The 24,276-nt window shown below is 55.1% G+C and overlaps 1 protein-coding gene across 2 annotated transcripts in view; it reads left to right on the top strand.

Annotated features, from left to right (window-relative positions):
* Positions 1-19,080, top strand: part of SEPTIN9 (septin 9) — a gene marked incomplete at both ends in the record, with an annotated part of 129,449 nt that extends 110,369 nt beyond the window's left edge. For both annotated transcript variants that reach the window (XM_084273343.1, XM_084273344.1), the window contains 9 exons: positions 1,062-1,247; positions 5,178-5,306; positions 5,707-5,788; positions 6,633-6,770; positions 13,259-13,376; positions 15,779-15,874; positions 16,615-16,711; positions 18,205-18,256; positions 18,945-19,080. In XM_084273343.1, the coding sequence (XP_084129469.1) occupies positions 1,062-1,247; positions 5,178-5,306; positions 5,707-5,788; positions 6,633-6,770; positions 13,259-13,376; positions 15,779-15,874; positions 16,615-16,711; positions 18,205-18,256; positions 18,945-19,080 (1,034 nt within the window). The remainder of the gene's footprint in view (positions 1-1,061; positions 1,248-5,177; positions 5,307-5,706; positions 5,789-6,632; positions 6,771-13,258; positions 13,377-15,778; positions 15,875-16,614; positions 16,712-18,204; positions 18,257-18,944) is intronic.
* Positions 19,081-24,276: the final 5,196 nt, after the last annotated feature.

Genomic DNA, 24,276 nt, shown 5'->3' with positions numbered 1-24,276 from the left:
CTTGAAGCAGAGGAGATGCCATGCATGGCAGATAGCTCCAGGAGCTTGCAAGGACCAGACTGACCTCGTGTGTGCTCTGCCTTTGGTGTATTTGGGGCATCCTCTGTGGGCAGCATGCAGCAGCTGGGGCTGGGTGGGAGCAGACGCATCGTGGCTGCAGATGCAGATGCAGATGTGGGTGGTCCCCTCAGGTTTGTTATGAAGGTGGTAGGTGTACATTTGCTTCTCCTGAAGTGCTTTGCTAACCTGGAGCTGTCTTGTAAGGGAGGTGAGCGACCTGTTTCTGGGAAGCTGAAGGGTTTGTGTTCCTGGCTGGGTACTGGCAGTGTGAGAGCAGCATGGTGAGAGCTTTGTGGCTGTGTGGGTGCCGTCTGGTGTGAGCCCTTCTGATGCAGATGCCTTGGGTTTTCGGACAAGGAGCGAGCTGGGGCCAGCAGCCTGCGTGCTGTGTCAGCTAGAGCTTGAGGAAGGCACATGTTGGTGGATGCTGAGGAGTTTTCTCTGTCTGCAAAGCTATCCAGTTCCCTGAAACGTGGCCACCAGGCATTCCCACCAGCAATCTGGGCAGCGCTGTAATTACAGCGGCACAGAGGAGCGGGCAGGGCAGGCTGTGTTGGTCTGCAAGCCTTTAACGGCAGTGCCTGGGCACGGGGCCGTGCTGCTAAAAGCCTTCATCACTCACTAAATAAACTCCTGGACTCGTGCCTGGGCTTTCTCAGTGCTGAGTCCCACTCTGCAGTGGTGGATCAGCTGCTCGTGGGACCTGGTGCACTTGCTGCCCTCCCTAGCAGCATCCCTTTGCTGCGGCAGGCTCGGTGATGTGGGCAGGGATCAAGGTGAAGCCAGTACATTCAGAAGGGGAATCCCAAATCTAATGTAGTTACAGGTGAAGGAAGATTCCATGTGCTCCTTGCCTTTAGCCACCTGGTGCCCTGAGTCCCCACTTTGCCCTTCATTCCTGCTTCAGATACAACAGCTCCCTTCATCCCCTGCCAGGAGCAGCATCCCACTGTGCTTGGCACTGCCTACCACCCCTGAGCACCCTCTCTTTGCCTCCACAGGTCCAGAGGCAGTTCCCAGCCACGTACCCGGCATGACGGACGCTTCACGGGATGCCGGCCCCAAGCAGCCGGCGCGGCCGGAGAAGCCGGCTGCGGACTTTGGCTACGTGGGGATAGACGCCATCCTGGAGCAGATGAGGAGGAAAGCCATGAAGCAGGGCTTCGAGTTCAACATCATGGTCGTGGGTGAGTTCTCCCCTGCGCCAGCTGCCGGCAGCGTGCTTGGCGAGTTGTTTTTGTTCTGCTGAATAGATGTTTGTCCTCTCTGGAGCCTCAGGAGCAGCAGCGTGGGCTCAGCTTTGGGGTCTTTGCCTTAGGAGTCAGCAAACCCTGCTCCTGAGGAGCTGCCTTGACGTCAGCTGCTGTTAAAGTTGGCGATGTGACGTGGCCTGGGGTCCCACGCATCTTCCTGTATCTTGGGGTGCATTTCTTAGAGGCACATCCCAGCAGGGAACAACCTGAAGGGTGTCAGGACTCACCAAAGCTTGCAGAGAGCTCCCTTCCCACTCTCCTGGGAGCCCTGTGCTGGTTGGAGCGGTCAGAGAGCACATTAGGGCTTGAGGCGCTGCTGAGCCTTGACCACAGCCCTGACCCTTGCTAGCATTTCCAGCAATAAATTGCTGGTACGATCCCTGCCTGTGAGTTTTCTCCTGTTTAAGAGATTGTGCTGAGCAGTGGCAACAAGGACTGGGGAGGAAATGCTGCCTGTGATTTACTGCTGGGAACCGAGCAGCCAGAGGGTTTGTGTGGCTGCGTCACTCAGCTTGAGCAGCTTCTACTACCGGTGGCTCCTCTGGGGACCAGTGGTGTGGCACGGGGGAACAAGGACATCTCAAAGGGTGTCCACATGCAGGGAGGGAGGGCTGGAAGGTTGCATGTCCAAGTTCTGCTGCCTACACGCTCCCATTCATTCATTTTCTGGGTCTGCAGGGTGTGTGGGATGAAGGAGCTTTATTTCAGCTAGAGGCCACTGGCTGCATCACCGCTGCTCTGGATGCAGCGTCTGCTGTGGGGTCTGTGCTCCTGCAGCCCCTTGGCTCCCGGTGCCAGGGACTGCACCAGCTGCTCACCAGCAGAGTGATGGGTATACTAGAGAGCTGGGTGGGCACTGCAGGACACCAGGCAAGGGGAAGAAGGGAAAAGAAGTAAGGAAAAGGGAAAAGAAATGAGGAAAAAGGAAAATAAAGGAGCCTCTTTTTCCCCCCCCCCAGCTATCAGTGTCTGGCCATGCCCTGTGGAGCCTCTGCAGGAGCTGGGCTGTGCTCCCTGGGGTCAGGCTGTGCAGCAGCAGCTCTCCCTGCCTGAATCTCCCAGGGGAGGTGCAGGGGGATGGGAAGAGTAAAGCCTGGGCCATAGCCCGTGATGTGGTGATGGCGTCTCACCATCAGGAGTTGTGTAGGGTTGTGGGTTTGTGTAGGGATGCCCATGGGGAAGGAGCACCCCCAGCCCTGGGTGGCTTCCTGGGCTTACAGGAGGACCTGATCCAGGGCTGGCTAACTCTAGAAGAGCTCCTGGTGTGCTGTAGCTTCCCAGCAAGCTCTGCTGATGCTCTGCCTTTCTCATTTTGATATTTTCAAACCCAGATTGATCTTTGGGCAGGACTCCCCAGGCTGGGAGATGGCTTCAAACCTGCTCACTGCAGAACCAGTTCTTGCAAAGTTTGTTAACAAACTCAGCTCTTTGCTGCCAGGGGAGCAGCACTGCTGGGGCAGAGGGCTCAAGGCACTGACCCTGGGTGTCTGCAGGTCAGATTGCATGAACTGAGCCCCCATTTATTTCCCTGCCATCCCTCTGTGAGCAGGCTGTGCCGCAGCAGCACCCCGGCTTTCTGCCTTGCAGATGTGGAGGGATGTTGAGGAAAGGCTTTGCCTTGGCAGCGCTGTGTGTGGTATGAGAGCCCGTGCTGCAGCGTGCCTGGAAAACATTGTTCTTCCCTTGGCAGGCTCTGGGCTGACTGTTTACAGGCTGGGGAATTCGTGGCAGCGTAAACAAGCTGAGCTCTGGCCTTCCCAGCAGAGGCAGGGAGGGATGCAGGAGGAGCAGCACCTCATGGGGTGCCCTGTGGGGAGGGGATGCTCTGCTGGGACTGGGACGTAGCAGCCAGTCCCTTGTCCTGCTGCATTTCTCCAGGGGATGGTCAGGCTTCTAGGGATTAGTTTGGCTCTTTTACTCCCACCTAGTCTAAGCCATGAGTCCTTCCACTGAAGTCATTGCAATCCCTGTTCTGTAGGCGGGTGATGCAAGGAGGGAGGTGCCTTCTGCACAGGGGGTGTGGGAGTTGAGCACCACTGCTGGGATGGCATCGCTGTCCTTACACCGTGTCCTTGTGATGAGGCTTTTTGAAAAGCTTCTGCCCTGTGTTTCAGGGCTCCTGTTCAAAAGGGTTTCAGCACCCTGACCAAAGCTCTGGGCTGAGGTCAGCTTAGTCCCCTGAGGCTGTGGGACAACAAAAATGGTCAAAACTTAAAAAACCCCCAAAGCACATCTTCTGTGTTCAGTTTTTGGACCACAGCAGCTGGAAGGAGAAGAGAGCTGGTTGGGCATGGTGAGGCTCGGGCTCAGCTATGCTCTCCCCACCTGGCCAGCTCAGGGAAGCACTGGGCTGCAAACCAGGGCGATGGGAGCGGGGCTGCCCCACGCTCAGCTGCCGGGGCCACTGGGTCCCCAGGGTGCAGCCAGGTTCAGAGAGGAACGTCGGGCCCATGGCCACCTGCAGCTCTTGCCTATGGTCCCTTTCCAGACAGGGCTGCTCTGGCAGCTTGGGACAGGCAGGAACAGAGAGCAAGCAGCTGCCAGGAGCTCTAGCAGTGTGATGCCCTGCACTTCCCTTCTCCCCACGTGCTCCATTTAACAATGAGCAGCGTGATGAGGGCTCCACTTTGGCTCTCTGCTTTCACAGGTCCAGACCTGTTTGTGCTTGGCCACATGTGTTTTCAGGCAGCAGAGGACAGGGGCCTCCAGACCCCAGCCTGGTCCACGTGTCTGGAGGTGAAATCCTTACTGGCTTCATGCTCAGAGGTACCTCATGGTGCCAGTGACATGCTGGCAGTGGTGCCATGATAGCTGGCTTCAACATGGCTTGGGAAAACTGGGCTTGAAGGGGCCCTGTGCTATGTGCAGGAGCTCTGTAGTGATTACAGGGAGCACAGGGTATCTGCTCTAAAGCCAAGCATCTCACCCCTGGGTTGTGAGGAGCTGCTCTGTTTTCTTTACTCTAGAAATGTTATTCTCCAAGCTCATGGCGCAGCTGGTCTGGAGAGTTGAGAGTTGCTGCTGCCCTTTCCACACAGACCAGTCTCAGCTCTGGAGTGTAAAGCTGGAAAATGCTTCTCTCTCAAAGCTGTTTTTTTCTGAAATTGTGGAATCTGATGTGCTTCTTGAGATGTTGTCCATGGGACTCCAAGGAGCTCCTGGCCTAGGCCTGCTTCAAGGTGCCTGTGCAGCCAGCTGGTCCAGTTGCAAAAGCAAGTCCATCTGGGAAACAGCAGTGGATGCTGCAGGGCTGAGGCTTGGAGGGCTTTTGCTGCTGCTAGTTCTGCTCAGCAAAGGATTCACCAAGCTGCTCTTCAGTCTTCCTTGTGGAGGAAGGTTCCTGGGCAACCTTGTGTAGCTCCAGGCCTGGAGGTTGGTGTCCCTGCCTGTGGCAGGGGGTTGGAGGTCTGTGACCCTTGGGGTCCCTTCCAACCCAGAGCAGTCTGGGATTCTATGATTCTATGGAGCTGGACAGGAAAGGCTGCAGGAGGGTGAAGGCACAGATATGTGGGGATGGTCCTTCCTGGGACACCACGTGCCAGGAACACCCCTGACAGTGTCCGCCTGTCCTCAGAGTCACTGTGGGTTTGGCTAGATGCAAGGGACTGGCTGTTGCCCTGCTCACTGTCACCAAGCTGGCTGCTTTGGAGCCAGGGAAGGCATTGGCTGTCTGCAGCATCCTCCTGCCTAGATAAACCTGAGCTTCCTGAGCTGAGGAGGCTGCAGAGAAGCAGTTGCACATCTTGCATCCCTTCTCCAGATCCAGGACAGGCTGAGTCCATCAGCACCCCCATCCCCTGGCCCCTGAAAAAACAGCCTGGAAACAAACGAGTGCTGACTGTGGTTTATCCTGCTGTTTTCCAGGTCAGAGCGGCCTGGGGAAGTCTACGTTAATCAACACCCTCTTCAAATCCAAAATCAGCCGGAAATCTGTACAGCCAACTTCTGAAGAGCGGATCCCCAAGACCATTGAAATCAAATCCATCACTCACGGTGAGGCTCTGCAGATCCCACCTGGTGCTTTGGCTTTTGGTCCTGCTCTGCCTTGCATCTCCAGGGGCTTGTGGGAGGTGTGGACCTCCACTACCTTCAGTTTGAAGGGGCTTTTACTATTTAGAGATGCTTGCAGGGCTGGCAAAACACCTATTTTCTCTTTATCCACCTGCAATTACTTAGCTGTGATGGAAGGGAACAAGTGAAGTGGCCACACGGGTGGCACTTCAGGGCAGATGTGGTTCTGCATCCCTTTGGAGGGCTGGTCTCTGCCTGTTGGTAGCTGCGATGGTGTGTTTCCTCCCCTGTGGGCAGCTCTCCAGCTGGTTTTGGGAGAGCAGGCTTGGCCAGAGTGCCCATCTACACTGGTCTCATGCCCTGGCTTTCCTCTCCATTGCAGAGATTGAAGAGAAGGGGGTTCGCATGAAGCTGACAGTCATCGACACCCCAGGCTTTGGAGACCACATCAACAACGAGAACTGGTGAGCTGGGGACGGGTGTGGAGGGAAGGCAGCTGAGCCCCAGGGCATCCTGATGCAGAGCTGGTGCTGAGGGCTGTAGCCTGGTCCTGTACTGCCTGCACTCCATAGGGAGCAGGGGAGAGGGTTACTGTGGGTGGCAGCGTGGTGCCACGCTGCCCGGGGCTGATCCGGGGCCCTGTGGGAGCCCACAAACATCCTGCTGTTCTGGGCATGAGACAAGCTTTGTTTGTGCCTGGGAGCAGCTGTGTGCCAGCATGGCCAGTCCCTGGACCTCACTCATGTGCCTCTGAAGGCTCAACGCTGCCAGGAATCCCTGGGACATTGGTGGGCTGTGCAGGATGTGCCCCCCTCCCCAGGCTGGGCAGGGCTGGGCTGGCCAGCTGATGGCAGGTGCCCTCTCGTCGTGAGCTGGGCTAGGTTTTGGGGGGCTGATACCACTCTTGCTCCTGTGCCATGACACAGTGCAATGAGCCAAGGGACACCCCTAGCCCTGCCCTGCCTGGCAGCCAGCTCCAGGGAGAGAGAGTGGAGGATTTTTTAGGCAAACTCAGCCAGTAACCCCCCCCTTCCACGGTGTGGGGAGTTGCCAAGCAGTGAGAGTGTGAGGTTTGTGATTTCCCTGCTGCCCACAGTCACTGTGTCATGGGAGCTACTGGAGCTAAAACATTCCCAGTGTGAGTGTGTTTTGGGTTGGTTGGTTTGGCTGATGGGATTCTGTAAGATGCTGAGCATCCCTTGGATCTGGGGCTTTGCTTCACCCCCTCAGGCCAGGTGGGACATTCAGGGTGGTCCAGATCCCTCATGAAAACCCCCCCATTCCATGTCCTTCTTTCTCTCTCTGTAGCTGGCAGCCCATCATGAAGTTCATCAATGACCAGTATGAGAAGTACCTGCAGGAGGAAATCAACATCAACCGGAAGAAGCGGATCCCCGACACGCGGGTGCACTGCTGTATATACTTCATCCCAGCCACCGGCCACTCGTACGTACCCCAGCACGCCCCATCCTCACCCAGACCCTCAGGGCTTCCCTCTCCTGCGTCCAGTCTCAGGTCACCAGGGTCTTCTTTGGGTTTCCAACATATTTCCTAGGGACTTGAGGACAGCAGGAAGCTCTTTCCTAGTGCTGGAACAGCTGGAGCCCTTGCAGTAACGCAGAGGAGCTGCTGCACCATGGAAGAACATGGTGTTTCCTCTTCTGAGGGGCCATAAAGCCACTCTGAGCTCCAGTTAGCTTCATGCTTTGCTTTGGTCACCTTGACCGAGGGTGTGAAAACAGTCCCTGAGCTCTCAAATGGCACAGAAAGGCTTTTTGCAAACAGAGCTTTTTATTTTGTCCCTGCTGTGCCCCTGCCTTTGTAAGGGGAGAAACCAATTGTCTTCGTGCTACGGAGGGAGCGAACACCCACACCCTTTAAGGGTATTTTGTAGGTTGTTTGACTAGTCTGCAAGTGGGATGCAGTTTATTCAGTGCAGAGCTCTCCTGGCTCTGGCACTTCTCAAGTGACAGCATCAAAGGCCCAGATCTTGCTTCTCCTGTTGTTTTTTTCCCCTTCCCCAGGCGTGCAGCCTGCAGAGAAAATCTGGGGCGCTTAAAGTGCCTTGAAAAACGTGCCTTCAAGTATCACAACATAAAACAAGACCTCAGTTTCCTTTTGATTTGTGTCAATTCCTTCCCCTTCTGGCTCTGTCTGCGAGGGGATTATTTGGGGGGGGTGGGGTGTCTGTTTTCAAAAGCAAACATAAGCTGCCAGCGCTGTATCAATGTCAGCCTCTTCCTCTTCCCCCTGTAGAGATTTATTCCGATAGAAGAGACTTTGTTTTGCTTCTGTCAGTGGGTAGACCAAAAATGCATCCTTCTCTGGAACAGAATGACCACACGGGCCAGTTATGCTCTTCTTGTGTAACTGGCTGCCGACTGGGAGCAGAGGGGCTGATGAAACGTTTATGGTTTGATATGATAAAGCAGAAAGCATTTTAAAGAGAGGTGACGTTTTGAGGCCAGCCTAGTGTTTTGAGGCCAGCCTAGTGTTTTGAGGCCAGCCTAGTGTTTTGAGGCCAGCCTGGCTTGTTGGTCCCGCTTATCTCAGCCCCCATCTGCAGACCCTGCCTTGGCAGGCTGGAGTGTTGCAGTGTTTGCTGTGCTGGAGCTTTTACTCATCGCTTTGGGTGTTTAACCCTTTAAAGTGTGTCTGATGCTTGGATCCTGCAGGTAATTGACCTGCATGGAGGTTGCAGCTTTTGGAGGGGGGTGGTGATGGTGATGTGGAGCTGTGTCCCCCGCTGGAGCCTCTCCGGCCGCACGCTCTGGTTTCTCTCACCCTCTGGCTAACAGCAATTGCATGGAAGTTCAGCTGCTTTTTTTCTTTCTCTCCAACCAACATGTGTTTCCAATATCCAAGCGAGCCCGGCGGTTGGAGGCTGCTGTTGCTGAGCCCTCTGTGGATCCTCCTTCCCTGTAGCCTGATAGCCCGGCTGGGGCCGGCGCTCATTCCCTGGCCGTGGCTTGGGGCACTGTGCTTTCCTGCCCTGGTGTCAGAGCTGGCCTCTGGCTCCCACATCCTGTCCTGCCACGGGATGGAGATAAGCTGAGGAATGAGGGAAGGGGGACAAATCCCACCAGGAGGGAGGAATCAGTTGGAAATTTTGCTTCTCCAAGAGCTCCCACAGGCACTGGGTTTTCTTTCTGTGCCCTTATGAAGCCTGACTTACATCTCCTATTGCTATGGACAAGCTTTCTCTGGTGCTGTCTGTGGTACATGGACAGAAATGGATGGTGCTACCACCTCTCCTGTGGCAGTGCTCATAGCAGAGGTTCATGCTTGTTTTGGAGGATAAGGGTTTGGGAGGTGGTGTCAGGGGGCTGTCATGCAATGTTGAGCGCAGCTTTGTGTCCCCACCAAGGCAGGTAGCCCATGGTCCCACATGGAAGCCTATGTGAAGGGCATCTCCTTGCTTTGGTGCTTCTAGTTTCCGTGGGAGGTGATGAGGAGCACAGCTGGCAAGGGCCCATAGCTCTGCAGGGACCTGATCCAGGGACACCCACACCCAACTGGGGGTGAGCCCACACCATGCCCCGTTTGTGTGCTCCCTGTGCTGCTTGCCATCCTGGGACTCTTGGTGCCGTCCATCCCAGGGTAGTGCTTGCACAGGGCTTGTTTGCGTTGCCTTTGGGGAGCTGCTGCCTTCACTGTGGGCTGCAACCAAAGCAGTGGTGGCTCGTGTCCGACTGTCCCTCCCTGCTCCCGTGGGTGGGCACAGCACAGGACTGGGCATGTGGATGCTGCAGACAGCTGGGGTGAAGCCTACCAGGTCACTGTGCAAAGGCTTGCTTTTTCCTTAAATAAAAGGGGGGTTGGGGATGAGCCCCCTGAAGTTAACTGGGTACACGGGTTGAGAGGCTGGAGCGGAGGGTTGCTCAGCTCCTTTCAGCCTGGCCCTCCCATCCAGGCAGCTCAAGGGTTAATCAGAGAGCGGTTTTGCTGCCGGCTCCCTTTGCTGGGAGCTTTTGCAGTCAGTGTAGTTCGCACACACCCTGTCCTTCTTGTAACACTCCCCATAAAACCCTGTTTGCAAAGGCTGAGTAAGGAGCTGGCAGGGCCTTTTGGCTGCGGCCGCGCAGGCCCCGCTCTTTGCCACCCAATAAATATCTCCACGCTGACCCCAGTGAAGCCCAGCTCAGCTCTGAAGTGGGACTGGGACTGGGAAACACAACCCCAGTCTCCTCACCCCCTTGTCTGCCTGTACCAGAGTTGCTGGCTGACAGGCCGCGACCCCCTCGAGCTGCCCCTCTCGGCTGTCCCCCAGGTCCCTCGACAGGCTGATGGGTGCTGGGTGCTTGCTGGTGTTTGCCTAATTCATCCCTCAAATTCTTGCTGCTCGTTTGATCTGGGGCACAACCCAAAGGAAATAACTCTGCAGCTCGCCATGAATTTTGGTTCCTGTGACGGTATTTCAAGGGAAGCAGCAGCACTGAGTCTCTGTTCGGGCCCTGTCCCTGCATGGGGGTGCAGGCAGCACAGAAATAGTATTTTGGATCCTCACACTTCACCAAAAAAATGGAGAGAGAGAAGACATGGCATGTACAAACCAGTTACAGCTCCTCTGTAGGTTTTAATCCGGTGTCATCAATTAATTGGACAGCAATTACAATGAAAGTAAGTTTAAGCTATTGGGCATGTGGTAGGAAAAGCACCAAAACCTGGCCTTGCTAGGAAAAGAAGTGAGTACCCAGCAGTGGCTACAGCTAAAGCAGACACAAGGTCTTGCTGAACAGAGCAATGATTCTCATTGGAATGTCCAGGGCCAAATGAATCCTGAGCTTAGTCACTGGTGTTGCTGTTGATTTCCAGTGATTATCTTCTGTCTGAGTAACACATATAAAGCCAATTTTAATGGATTACAATGGACTCTGTGCCCAGCTGCTCTTCTGTCCCTTCCCCAGTGTGAGAGGGGACGGGGGAGCAACCAGCACCATCCAGGGTGAGCTGGAAACCTTGAAGCAGGAGATGCAGGAAGGGCTCCAGCCCATCCACTCCCCTTACAGCTCCTCCAGCCCCTCCCAGCACACCCAAAGCGTGTATGTGTCTACTTGTGAGTTATTAATATCGTTTGGGGAAGGGGAAGAAACCAGATGCTTTTTCTTCTTGAGCTCAGCCCTCTCTGTGATCTGTCCAGAGCAGATTGCATGATCCTGGGAGGAGATTCCTCCTTTCTCTTGCTGCTTTCCCTGTCTGTGTGTGTAAGGGTTTCACTGCTGATCCTGGCTGGGTGCTGGAATTGATGGATGTGAACCAAGTTCAGATACCCAGCAGAGGCCAGCACCAGTCCTGCAGCTCATCATGGGCTGGTGGTGGTTAAATCTGGTCCCTGCAGATGCCAGAAGAAGTCCCTGCTGTCCTGGGCTGGGCCTCACACCGGGAGTTTGAGAGGAATTGGGTCTGGGCTTACCCCGTTGTGACCTTGGCTGTGTCTGCATGGGTCTGTACAGGGCTGTTAGTGCAGACCAAGCTCTTTGTGCTTGTGATCACCTTAAGCCATTGATTCTCCTTTGGCACCTTCACATGAATGTGATGCCTAGCAACACATCTTGTTATTACTCACTTTCTTATTAAAATACTTCCAGGTTTTTGGGGGCTGCCCAGCAGGAATTGGTAAAATATCTGGAAAGCAGCAAAATATCCTAAAACCATAGAGTTTGCTCCTCTGGGGAGTGCCTTGCTTCCCTTCCTCTTACCCAGGACAGTGCAGGGAGGTGTTGAAGGGAGGTGTCGAGGCACTTGGAGAAGCCCATCTGAGCAGAAAGTCGTGTCAGAGGTGCCTCAGGCTCATCTGGCTTTGGGTGCAGAGTGGTGATGGATGTGGCCAGTGTGCCTGCCTGGGTGCTGGTGGACACGGGCATGGGTGCAGGCTGGCTCTGGCTCTGCCCCCTGCTCTCAGGAGCATCGCTGGAGCATCCTCTGGGTATCAGTGAGGGCTCAGTAACTGGGCTCTTACGTGTCAGTGGAGCTGAAACTCCGATGTCTGGCTGATTGTGAATCCATCTTCATCAGCCACATGTGCATCCCAGTCTTCTCTCTAAAAGAAGAGCCAATGAAAGAGGCAGGAACAGAGTCTCAGTGGGGAAGAGGCTTTTAGAGGGGGGAAAAACTGTTTGAAAAATAGCAAAGAGAGAGGAGGGGAAAGAAGTCTGCTGGGAAGGGAACATAACTGCGCTGCTTCCTTGGAGGTCTGGGAAATACATTATGCAGAGCTCTGAACAATGTTTGCCAGCAGCAAGTCTGCTTAGATGTGTCCATGGGGGTTTCCTTAGGGGTTTTTTTCCTTTTCTTTTTTTTTGTATTAGCCAAACTCTTTCTTTCCTGGGGCCCAGGGTGGTCATGGAGTTTGTGGTAGGAACTAATTTGTCCTTATGCTAATGATGTGCTCTGGGCTGTGCGGGGAGAAGGTCAGCGTGGTGTGGTCCAGCGGGATGCCTGGGAGGGGAGCAGGTTTGGCCAGGGAAGGGCTTGGCTGAGTTTACTGGTGCAGCCTTGGGCTGGTATTTTCAGATCAGCCAGAGCTGACCTGATCTCTCCAGGGCTGGGTGTCCCTCCCAGGGTGCCCTCAGCACTGGAGCCCATCAGGGATGGCCTTGCAGGGTGGGGACACTGCCTGGTGACTACCAAGGAGCAGGATCTGCCCCTTCCCCTGTGCACTCTTGCAAAGTTTGCAGGTCCTGTGGAGGGTCTGTTGCAGTCTCTGAGCCCTTTGTAGGGCCTGAGAAGGCCATGGTGGTATTGGTGTGAGTGTGTTGGCAGTAGGTCTCTCTTGGCTGTGTTCTCCCCAAGCTCTCTGCTCTGTGCTCCCCTGGGATTTTTAAGTCACTGTCCCATTTATTTTGGTATCTTCCCTGTTGCCATGGACCTCACTTTTGGCCCCAGCTCTGCTGCTGAAGCCTGTGGCCCCTCTGAAAGGTGTCATCACCTCCCTGCCCCAGTTCCACCAACCGTGAGTAGGGGCAGGTCCTGCAGCACTGGAGGATGCACCCAAAGGGGCTCCTTTACCCTGCCTCCCCAGGACCTCCAGGTTTCCATTCTCAGGGCAACATTTGCTCAACTGTCCTGTGTGGGTGTGTGTCCCTGTCACCTCCAGAGCCACCGAGGAGGACTGACAGCAAGAGGAGGTGTCCCAAGGAGGGCTTTCCTCTGGCCTGGGAACCCCCAGCAGTACAAACACCTTCAGGGAGGAGTGAGGGAGGATGATGGCCAAGCGCCTGCATCACCATCTGCGGCTGGACCGCAGCCCTCGGACGCGGAGCAGCAAGGCTCAGGAGGTCACATCCATGCTGTCAGTGGGAGCCTTTGGCAGGGAGGGATTTCCCAAGGGGCTGATCACTGAGGTTACACAACCTCTGCAGCTTCCCTCTGCTGAGACTTTTGTCACAGAGACTTTTTTACCCCTCTGGAGCGAGCAGACTCTCTCCTGCTCCCCCCAGAGCCTGAGCAGAACCTTGTTTAATGCCAGCTGATGGATGTGAGATGTGGTCCTGGCTCAGGCGTGACAGAGGGTGGGTGTGAGCAAGAATAGTCACCCGTGGCCATTTCCACCTTGTGTCATCCCTGGACAGTGGGTGACAGCTGAAGGAGGTTTCTCCCCATGGTCTCTCCCCAGCTTGATTTGTACATGGGGAGGCAGGCCAGCCCTGCAGCCAGCATTGCCCATGCTCTCATCCCAGCTTTGCCAAGGACACGTGTAGCTTTGGGCAAGTTCCTGCAGTCCTCTGTGGCTGAGCATCTGTGTGGAGATAAAACCCCTCTCCCACTTCACAGGGCTTTGAAAGGGAGATGTTTTAAGCATTTGCCTGCAAACCACCTTGGAGCCAGCCACGCACTGTCACGCTTTTAAGAAACTCTGTTTTTCCCGTTGGAAAGGGCTTGCAGCAGCCTCCCTGTCAGTGTGTGAATCCCCTTCTATCCCCTGTGTTTTCCAGGCTCCGACCGCTCGACATCGAGTTCATGAAACGCCTGAGCAAAGTGGTCAACATCGTCCCCGTGATCGCCAAAGCCGACACGCTAACGCTGGAGGAGAGGGACTATTTCAAACAAAGGGTAAGGGGCTGGTGGCTCTCCTCTGGGCTCCCATCTCTTGTCCCCCATCCCCTCCTGCCCCTCTCCCCCTTCTCTGCTCCCCCTGGCAGGGCTGGGAAGGCGAGTTGCCTGGCCAGGAGCCCGGCGCATTCCTCCGGCTGCAGCTCTGAGCGATCCCACGTGGCCGGAGGAAAGGCCTGTGCTCCAAGCAGTTCCTTGTGTTTCTCTTGGATCTCTGTCAGCTCAGGATGAGTTTCGAGCTCTGAGTCTCGAGGTTTGTTTCTCCTGCCTCCTTTGTTATGGCTGTTGTTGTTTGCAGGCTGGTCTCTGTTATTTTGGGAGGTAGATGGTAGCGCACGTAGAGGCTGGAAGACCCTTCCTGCACAGTGGTGTGCACCCATATAGGAAGTGTGGGGTGGGTGGGAAATGAAATGTGGGTTTGCTGAGCTCAGCTGGGCAAGATTTATTGGGGAAGCGAGGCATGAAATTCCCTTGGTTGGGGGGAGCTGAAGGGGGGCTGGCTGAACCCACAGCCTGGTGTGCAGCCTGGTGTGGGCTTCCCTCTGTGTGCACACACCCAGTGCTGCTGAGAGGCAGGGTTTGGCAGGGGGCTGGAAAGCTCTTTGTGTAGCTGATGGATGTGGCTACAGGTGTGATGGCCTCAGTGTCCCCTGCACAAGTAAGGAAACCAGCAAGGTTGCTGGTCCATGAGTCTGAACTGCAGGGAAGTGAAGCGCTGGGAAAGGGGGTCCCACCGAAGGGTGAGTTTAGGGGCCGCCCTTGCTGGTTGTGGAGAGGGCAGCATGTTAGCTGGGGGTTGTCTGCTGCCTCCCTGCAGCAGAGGACGAGCCACCCCTTCCCATGCCAGTGCCTGCCCGGTGCTTGATGAGCAGGATTGGGTGCTGAAACACCCAGCCTGATCTCAGGGCTGAATCCAGAGTCTGCAAGTCATTCCCTTTGTGGAGGGATGGAGGGTGGCTGGAAACAGAGCCAGGAGGTAGCCCAGGTAGCCCAGGCTGGGCTTGGCTGGCCTGACAGCCCGTTTGCATGGAGATCTGCGAGGAGCTGGTGCAGGAGGATGGTGGGGGGAGTCCGTGGTGCCCCATCTGCAGGGGCTTTGGCAGAATGACGGCTCCATTTGGAAGTTCCCAGTGGATGGATCCGGGTGGCTGTGGCACTGGGACTACAGTCAGTCTGGGACCTGGGAGCTTTCAGCTGCTGCTACTTGTGCAGTGTGAGGCCTGCCCTGCACTGCCTGGTCTGCAGGATGAGCTCCCCCTATCTCCAGTTACATCCCTGATTGTAACCAGACCCCAGAATCCTTCCAGATGGAGGGAGAGCATGTAGTAGCTCCGTGGTGAGTTTGCAGTGCCCCTTTGCAAGGGGCTCACTGCTCCAGGTCTGCCAGGGCAAATGAGAGGGCAGGTAACCAGTCCAGCTGCACACAGACTGGGATCTTTTCCCACTCCAGGGTGCCTGCATGCCTGTTTCCAAAACACAGAGCCCTGTCTGTGCCTGGGGGTGTAACTATCAGTGGGGTGCTAGGTTTTTTTGGGTTGGGGTGGGCAGGTGATGGTGAAGCACCAGCCTGGCTGCAGGCTGCCTGGGTTGGTGCCAGCACTGCACTGAGTTACTGGAGAGGGCTCCTGGGCCTGGCAGAGTTGGCTTCGTTGGGTTGTTCCCCTAAAACTTGTGTGGGGATTTGGCTGGAGGGTGGGATGCTGCAGGGGGGTTTCCCTGGGCTGGATCTGTTTCCCTTGGCAGCCTGCAATGCAGGGCTGACACAGGGGAGTCCGTGGCCCTAGGAAGTGATGGGAGCAGGCATGCAGGCTGGGTTTGGGCTTGCAGCTTTGTTGGAGGCAGCTGTTCCTCTCTGTTCCCTGTGAGCTGAGCCTCCACCCAGAAAGCAGATCTCAGCATCTCTTCCCCTTGCACAGGGGCCGTATCCTTAGAGGCTGCTCCTCCAAGCTGCCTGCATCCCTGTCCCCTCAGAGCAGGTACTGCTGCAACCCCTTTTCCAAGGAGCATGAGCAGACACCAAATAGCAGCTTCATAACTCTGAGTTACGTGCCTGGCAGCTTTGTTCCCCATTGTTTGGTGCAGCCTGTATTGTCCTGCTGTCTTTTTCAATCCCAAAGCAACCCCCAGCTCATAAAACTTCATCTTACTCAGCCTGAACCATGTCTTGGTAGCAGGTTCTTGCAGAGACTCCTAAGCAAGTGCTTGGTAGGTGGGTAGAAGTTAAATAGAGGCCCCTCTCCCCAAGGTGGGCAGTGCTTAGGATGGAGAGGGAAGATGTTGCTGCTGGGTGTTGTTCATGAGAACCTTGTGGGTCGTCTGGGAGCTGCCACCATGGTGGGAGAGCAGCTGCAGTTCCTTTGGTCCATGTGTCCTTCACCTGCCTCTCTGCTCTTCTCTCCTAGATCATGGCTGATCTTCTTGCCAATGGGATTGACGTGTATCCTCAGAAGGAGTTTGATGAAGACTCTGAAGATCGGCTAGTGAATGAGAAATTCAGGGTTAGTGTGTGGTTGGATGTGTTTGGATGGGCCCTGGGGCGTGGGGGTGCTGGTGGTGGCCTGGGGGGGGGTCTCTTGCAGATTGCCCCTGTTTTCTTTCCAAAGCTGCTGCCCAGGCAGTCTGCCCAGGATCTACCAGAGCTCAGAGAGGGGATGGAAAGAGGGTGAGGAAGGTACCTAGAGAAGGTGTCCCCTCTTCCTCCTCAAAGGTGCCCTCAGCACCTGGCAAGGGCAGCAGCCTGCCCTGCACCTGGAGGTGATTTGCCTGGAGGCTGCTCTGCTCTCCTGGCTGTCAGTTCCTTGCCCTAGGAGGTAGCTGACTTTTTTTGACTCAAAAGAGTGGATTAGGCAAACCCAAGGAAGAAAAATGTCTTTTAGGGACTCTTAGTACAAAGACACCACCTTGGGTCACTGAGCCACAGGTTGACAGACGATGGGGACAGTTCCCAGGGAAGCATCATGATAACTTTGCCCTGCCAATGAAATATGCTGGGCTAAACTGATTTTGGGCTGGTTTTAGACTGGTTTTGGACTGGGCACATATGCAAGTGATGCTGCTGTCTGGTTCTGGGCTGCCTGTGATCCTTGGCAGGCAAATACTGGTGAGGAGCATCAGGGACAGCCCAGCTCATCCCATGAAACTCTTCTGCAGGCAGCTTGACACAGGGCTTTGCTCACCAGCCAGGTTTCCTGGTGGGTTTTCAGGAGGAAAACGTAACCTTGTTCTCCTGTTTGCTCAGGAAATGATCCCGTTCGCAGTGGTGGGCAGTGACCAGGAGTACCAGGTTAATGGAAGAAGAATCCTTGGCAGGAAGACCAAGTGGGGCACCATTGAAGGTACCTTGTCCTTGTTTCCCTACCTCCTGAGCCCATCTCCCTGCCCTGACAGAAGGTGATGAGGTCCAAAACCAGCAGCAGAGGTCAAGGGCTATATAGTGCTCCCTTCCAAAGAAAATCAGTTCCCCAGTGTTTAGGGACTGATAATACCTTCCCAATGCTCCTGCACTGAGTTCCTGGGCCTCTGTGGGGCTAGGAGAGTTGCTGAGTGCCAGAGGGGACACTTGTGGGTGTCTTGTCATCCTCTCTGGCCTGGCTTCCTCTGGTTTCACAGTTAAATGCCTGATGGCTGGATTTGAGGGCACACAAGTCACATCTCTGTGTCTCAAGCCCAGGTTAAAACCTTCCCCTGGCACCTGCACCCCACCATGAATCGGTCGGTGCCTTTGTGGGCTCTCTTCCCTTTCCATCCCATTGGCATCTCCCTTTTTCTCTCCCCCATTTTAAAGCATGGTGTGAAGGGTAGATGAAAGCTGCTGGCCTCAGCGCATGGAGATGTTTCCCTGGCTTCTGGCAGCCAGCTGATACACCCCAGTGCCACCCCTCTTCCCTTCCTCGCCTTCATTTCCTCGGGTTCTTACTTAGGAGTCTTTTTAAGAGGAATCCTGTGTTGAAGGATGGCTTAACAAAGAAAGATGCCAGGAAAAGCAGTGTATTTTAAAGCTCTGCTGCCCTCTTGTGCTCCATCCATGGAAGCTCTGGGTTTGATGGGATTCATTAAACCACCCATCTTCCCATGTGGCGTCTGCCTTCAGCACGGGGAGACCCCAGGACCCGGCCATGGCCACGGGCTGCCTCTGCAGAGCAGGGTTATTTGTTGTCCTGCTATTTCTGCATCAGGTACAAGCCTGTTTGGGTTAAAAAAAGTCAAAGAAGAGATTTGATCCCCTAAATTCCAATGCCTGGTGAAGTGCAAGCTGTCAGACTAACTGTTGTGGAGCAACACTCTTTGATTTTTCCCTCTTGCCAATGCTCTTCCTCACTCTGAGCTCTGATCAGCCAGCAATACCCCTTGTCAGCAGGTGGTTGCACCCTTCCACAGCACTAGCAACCTGGGCAGCAACCACCAACGTGCCTGGGATGGCACAGGATGCTCATGGTGAAGCTATGTGGAGCCCTGCTCACTGCAGAGCTCACCCTGTCCCTTTTCCTGCCTTGTTGGGGCTGTTTGAGCTCGAAAGGAAAGTTGCAGCAAATGATGCTGCTGGGAGTTCCCTCATTTGGTGGGACAGGGTTGGAAGGGACTGGGAACACTCCATCAGACCAGACCTTACTGGCCAGTTGGTCATGCTGAGCTGAGGCAGGTACCTGGGTACCAGCCTTACAGCAGCAGAAAGGACTCCTGAGCCCTGCACCCTCTTGCCCTGGGGGTAAGGTCCCACCTCAGCCCTCCACATGCTGCTGGGTCCACGTAGGTCCCTCTGTACCCCCAGTGGTTGCCATCCTCAAGCCATATGTGTGCCTGCTGATGGGTTTCTCTCTCTTCCTACCAGTGGAGAACACGACACACTGTGAGTTCGCCTACCTGCGGGACCTCCTCATCAGGTGGGTAGGACTGTGCCCTGTCCCTGTAGCCTTCAGTCACCAGGTGGCATCCAAAGAAAGGGGAGAGCCCAGCCCAGCTTGAAGCAGCTCTGCTCATCCATCCCTCCATCTGTCCCTCCATCCATCCCCTCCTCTCCCAGCCTGGGGCAAGGCTGCAGCCCCTCAGCTGGGACATGGGTTTGGGGGGTTTTTCTCCCTGATGGTGCTGAGTTAAGGGAGGAGAGGGGCACTGGATGGGTCAGGATAGATTCTGAGATTGCTGGTGGTATGCACCAGCTCACCTGTGAGCAGCTGGGAAGCCTTTGGGCCTCAGTGAGTCCTCACCAGCCCCAGATCCTACCTCTATCACCCTCCTGCATCCCAGGAAGGTGCCACTGTGGGGGCTGGGTGATCACTGGTCCCTCATGAATGGGGGGTGTCCGTGCTGCTGGGGAGCGGGAGGCTGAGCGCCCTTGGCTTCCTGGAGGGGACAGCAGACTCCTAAATTTGGCTGCAGGATAACTGCTGCACACATGAGCTGTTGCTGGCAGGTCACTGTTTGGGGCTGCAAACCCAATCACAGGAAATTTGGCCTGGGGAGGTGTTAGAAAGGAGAGCTTGAGGGGTGCAAGGGTTGGGGTGGCAGAGGCTGGGCTGGCCAAACCTGTGCCCAGCACGGTGCGATTGTCCCCATCTCCCTTTCCCACAGGACACACATGCAGAACATAAAGGATATTACCAGCAACATCCACTTTGAAGCCTACAGGGTCAAGAGGCTGAACGAGGGCCAGAGCTCGCTCTCCAACGGCGTGACCGACAAAGAGCTGGTGGCTAACGAAATGTAACCGTCTCGCTCCGTAGCCAGGACCTTGCTCGCTCACGCTCGCTATTCCTCCCCTCTCCCCCTTTTATTTTTATATAAATCCTCTGCCACTGCCCCTCTTCCCACCCCCCAACCCCCCTGCCAATGTTAACTGACCAAATAACCAGGCGCCGTCTCTGTCGTGCGGAGCGGGGTGACCGCTCGTCCTCCCCCTGCTTTGTGGCACGGGTTGTCTTCTCAGCCCCTGGTCCAGCATCACTGGGCTGGGGACCATCTCCCTGAGGAGGTTGGGCTTTTGCTGGCCCCCAGTGCTGGCCCAGCAGCTGAGCTTGGGGGAGTGCCCCCAGAGCCCTGCCTGCCCCTCCATGCAGAGGCTCTTCTCCGTCCGTGGAAGGCAAAGGGTCTCTCCAGGTGACTGTAGCCTTCAGAAGCCAGGTACGGTGGTGTGAAGAGAGCAAGGCGGTGCCATCCTTGTCTCCTGCTGCCTCCTCCGAGCCCTCTGCAACCCCCAACCCATCCCTCTACCCTGCCTACATGCAATAAACTGGGAGTGTTTAGGTGTCACCTCGCCTGTCACCGACCCCCGGCCAGGCAGAGCGACTGCTTTGGGTGAAGTGCCTTTTCAGACTGTTACCTTGCAATAGTGTGGGAGAGGGGAGGGAGGGCTGGCCTTGTCTGTCTTTGCAGCCTGCAAAAGGCCTGTGACACTTCATAGAGACTCCTTTTCCCTCTCCCACAGACGTGGCTGATGTCCTGGGAACATTTGTCTATTTATTTTTCATTCAGTGGGCTGGGTTTTTTCCCTGCTGAAGGCTCAGACTGTGTCCGAAGGGGCTGAGCAGGACGTCTCTGCAAAGCCGTGGTGGGAGGTGGAGGGTTGTCTTCTCCAACCCTTGTGATTCTTGGGCTTTTCCCTACGTCAGAGGAGGCTGATGGGTATTTTTTGAATTATTTTTGTAGTCTTTGGCTCCCTGGTGTGACGTGTGTACATGTATCACGCTCCCCTCTTTTGCCACCCCTTGTGCAAGGGCACCGTGAACATGCAGACAGAGCCCCACAGCCGTGGGGAGGGTTTGTGGGTGCTCTGCCTCATGCCCCCCCTGCTCCACCCTCCCCCCCCCCACCTCCTTCAATGACTCTCCAGTAAATAAGCCCCTTTGAGGGGGTGGGTTCGGTACCCCTGTGACACTGGGCAGAGCTCTGCCCCCCGCCCCAGCTCCGCTTGCCTTTCTCGTGTCTGCTCCATCAGTCCCTGTATCCCAAGGGATAAAACTGCCAATCACCCTATTTTTTTTGGAAGGAGGGGTGCCCATAATAAAATGACAGCGTGTCCCATCCCCTAGCACTGGAAGGTCCCTGCAGAGCCCACCCTGTGGTGTCTGAGGGGAGGGGAAGGGGCAGAGCCACCTCCTTCAGCGCAGTGATCAGGCAGATGGAGGAGGATGCTCTCACCTTGGTGGGGATGCCCAGGAGGGTCTGCATCAGCCCCCCCACACTGCTGTGTGTGTCCCAACAGCCAAAGGGGTGTGTGTGAGGGGTTGGTGCAGCATAAGGAGAATCCCCTTCCCCCCCTTAACTCATATCTTCCCCCCTCTGCAACAGCACCACAGCTGTTGGGGTTGGGGGGAAACCCAACTATCTACTTGCTGACTTGCTATATTTTAGCAAAAACAAAGCCAAAAAAAAAGGTGTATTAACTGAAAAAATATATATATTTCAAGTGTTTAAAGAAAAACTGAAAGGGGAGAAGGATCTCTGCAGGAGGCACTTCTGCCAACATCATTTCAACTTGCTTTTCCTCCCCTCTGGTCAGTATCTCAAGCTGGGCCAAGCAAGACACCCCACTTTCTCCTTTGTAACCTGATTGTGTTTTTTGGAAGACAAACCAATAATAATACAATTTAAAAAAAAAAAAAACAAACCCCAAAACCACCAAAAAACCCTTCACCCAGACCTATTAAAACGGCCTTTTGGGGGTTATAAGCATTATGACAAATTTAGTCCATTTTTGTATAAATAATAGTGTTTAATATGTATTTCCCAAAATAAATGTTTCAAATGCAAACAGAAGGAGGCTTTTTGGAGTGGCTCTTCCCAACTGGGGTGTGTTGCTGCTGTGGGGACCCTGTGGTGGGGGAGTCTGGCTCTGGAGCTGCTGCTGCCCTCTGCTCACTGTGGGGTGAATGTTTTCTTCATTCCAAACCCCATAACTCTTCCTACCTGCCCCGTCCCTGGGGGTGTTCAGGGCCAGGTTGGATGGGGCAACCTTGTGTAGCTCCAGGCCTGGAGGTTGGTGTCCCTGCCTGTGGCAGGGGGTTGGAGCTCTGTGACCCTTGGGGTCCCTTCCAACCCATGCCATTCTATGATTCTATGATACCTCAGGCAGCTGCTCTGGGTGCTCCACACCATGACTTGAGTCTCTACACAGTGTTCTGCACCAGAGCTGCTGCTGCTGAGCACCCTGGGGACTGAGCCAGCACATCCTCCGTGTCCTCAAGCATCCTGAGCAAGGCAGGTGGGTCCTCTCCCATCTGCTGTGGTGGTGAAGCTCTTTCCACTGTGGTTGCTGGTGTTTTTATTAAGGGGGTTGCACCTTTCAATGCTGGACACAAATGGGGCTTTGGCTTCACAGGCAGATGGTCTTCAAGCCCTTTTGCCACTGCAGGGTTGGCCTTCAGATGACCCTGTGCTGGGCTCTTTCAAGGAGTTCTGTGTCCTTCTTGAACTGAGGGGCCCAGAACTGGACACAGCATTCCAGTGAGGAGGAGGGAGATCAAGGTGTCCCCACTATCGTAACAGGAGCAAGACCCAGAGCAAAAGGTCTTCAGGGGGAAAAACAATCAACACGTAGTAATTACAAACATGGCCCATGGGCTTTGCTTCTGGACACCTCTGCAGCAGCTTTTCCCTGTACAGTGTTTTTCTCTTGTGCTGGTGTCTGGTTTCTGTGGTTGTCCCAGCACCAGCATGTGCCTGTGCCCATGGAGAGCGATGGGGCAGAGGATGCTCTGGGGTTCTCCAGGCAGATGCTCTCCTGGTGACAGACTGAGAAATGGTTTGTGGCTGGTGTGGGGGAAAACAGGCAACATTCCCAAGCTCAGCAATAAGAGTGGCTTTTGTTCAGCCCAGAGGAGGAGCCCAGCAGGTCGGAGGTCCCTGGGTGGGAATGGGGCTGGGAATGGCTTCCAGATGTTAGGAAGCTGGGGAGAGGTGGGGTTGGAGGAGGGAGGGCAGCACCGCCAGATGCTCTGATGGAGCAGGAGTTTGTGTGGTGCTCCAGGAGAATCCCAGCTGGGGGAAGGGTTTGCTGTTGCAAAATCCCCCCCACTTCCCCCCAGAGCCTTGGCTGAAGGGTGGGAGCAACCTGGGTGGGTTGGGAAACCCTCCCCAGGGTGGATGGGGAGGGTTTGGGCACAGGAGGTGGCAGGTAAGGGGCTGCTCCCCCAGCCCCTGCCCACCCCCCTGTCCCAAAGGGAAATCCCCCAAACGTGCTGCAGCTGATGGGAAGGGCTGGGCACTAACAGCTGATGAGTGGCCTGGCTTTAACAAACCAGGGAAATGAAGATGAGTGAGAGTTTAATTACCCACCCAAGCAGGGCTTTCCACAGCAAAGACCAGCGCTCACTCCTCTTGGCCTGGCTGTGGGAAGGAGAGGGGGAACCCCCCAGCACAGCCAGGCTCTTGGGGTGCTGGCAATGGTGGAGGAGGTGGCTGCTTGGCCAGGCTGGACTGGAGGTGGGTCTTGGTTCCCCCTGACCACCCGACTCAGAGAGTCTCACCGTCCACAGAGGGTGACTATAAATAACAAGAATAAAAGGGAGTATAAATAATTAAAGCAGCTCATAGCAAGTAGTTCCTGAAACGTCTGCCTGATTTAAAAACTAATTACTTGGAGGGTAATCACCACCAGAAGTGCATATATTTACCCACAATGCTGCTCTCCCCTCCTCTTCCTTTCCTTCGCCCTCTCCTGATTGCTATCCCCAGCATCAGCACCCAGACTTATCACTCATCCACAGCACATAATAAACTGTGTTCTACTCGTCCATCTCCCTGATTAATAACGTCATTGGAGACCTGTTCAGGGAGGAATAAATCCTCACTGGGTAAGAGGCCAGGTGCCAGCAGGAGGGGATGCTGTGGCTGCACGGTACCCACAGACCCTGAGCTCCTAGAGCTGGGAGCCTGCTCTGCCCCAAAGGGCCACCTCCTGCTTCAGGGCTGGTCCCTTGGGGTGAGCCTGTGCTCCCCAAAAAGTGAGGCATCACCAAGTCACCACAAGCCTGGGGTACCTGAGGGGGCTGCGTCATCACCTGCTCAATATGAGCTGCTGTTAAGAGGCACTTGGGGATCATCACTCTCCCACACCAGCCTGTGCTGTGCATCAGAACCTGAATTCGGTGACGTGGGACCTGTCCTCATGGGAACCATCTCCTTTTGATGTGCTGCAGCAGGCACAGGCAGAGCCAGAGATCTCAGCCTTTAATTACTGTGAAGCTGCTGCACTGCAGCTGAAAGCTGGAGGGGGGGTGGGGGGGTTGATCATCTTTGCCATGGCTCTAGCAGAAAGGAGCATTTGTCCCTCCATCTCCACCCCAGTGCCACCTCCATCACACAGGGTGCTGGCCCCAGCCAGCCTGTGCCTCCTCAGGGTCACAGCAGAAGCTTTCCTCCCCTGCCTGCAGCAAGCTGAAGCCTGTAACTCTTTGCTGCTGTTTAGGATGGGTTCTGCTGGCTGAGCCTGTGTCTGGCCCTATAGAAATCAGTAAATAATCCCCCCATCAGCCTGATTTTAGGAGCAGTATTGCATTGCATTGCTTCATTTAGGAAAACAGAGTCATTTCTTCCTACCTTATGGAATTCAGGAGCCTTCCCCCCACAGCCCATGGTATTTTCTCATTAACATGACCCAGCTAAGCTAAAACCCTGCAATTTCCCAAGTCACTCTTCCTTCAAAGGCACATTACCAGCTTCCCAGGGACTCCAAAAGTTTACTGAAGCTTAAAGACATACCTCATAGCACACACTAATGTACCAAAGTCCCTCTTCTTACTCCTACTGAACCCATCTTTTCCACAAGTTGGTGGTGGGTCCCAGCATCCTGACCAAGCCCTCACAATCAGAAACATGCCCCAACACCTTGGTTGTAACAGCCAGCCCAGCACTAACAAATCCACACACCAAGCCAGAGCTTCTTAGTGGGGCTCCCAGCAGCCAA

The sequence above is a fragment of the Gallinula chloropus genome (genome assembly GCF_964237585.1).
Source record: "Gallinula chloropus genome assembly, chromosome: 20".
In the NCBI taxonomy this organism is placed as follows: Eukaryota; Metazoa; Chordata; class Aves; order Gruiformes; family Rallidae; genus Gallinula; species Gallinula chloropus.
This window is presented reverse-complemented; position numbering and strand designations above follow the sequence as displayed.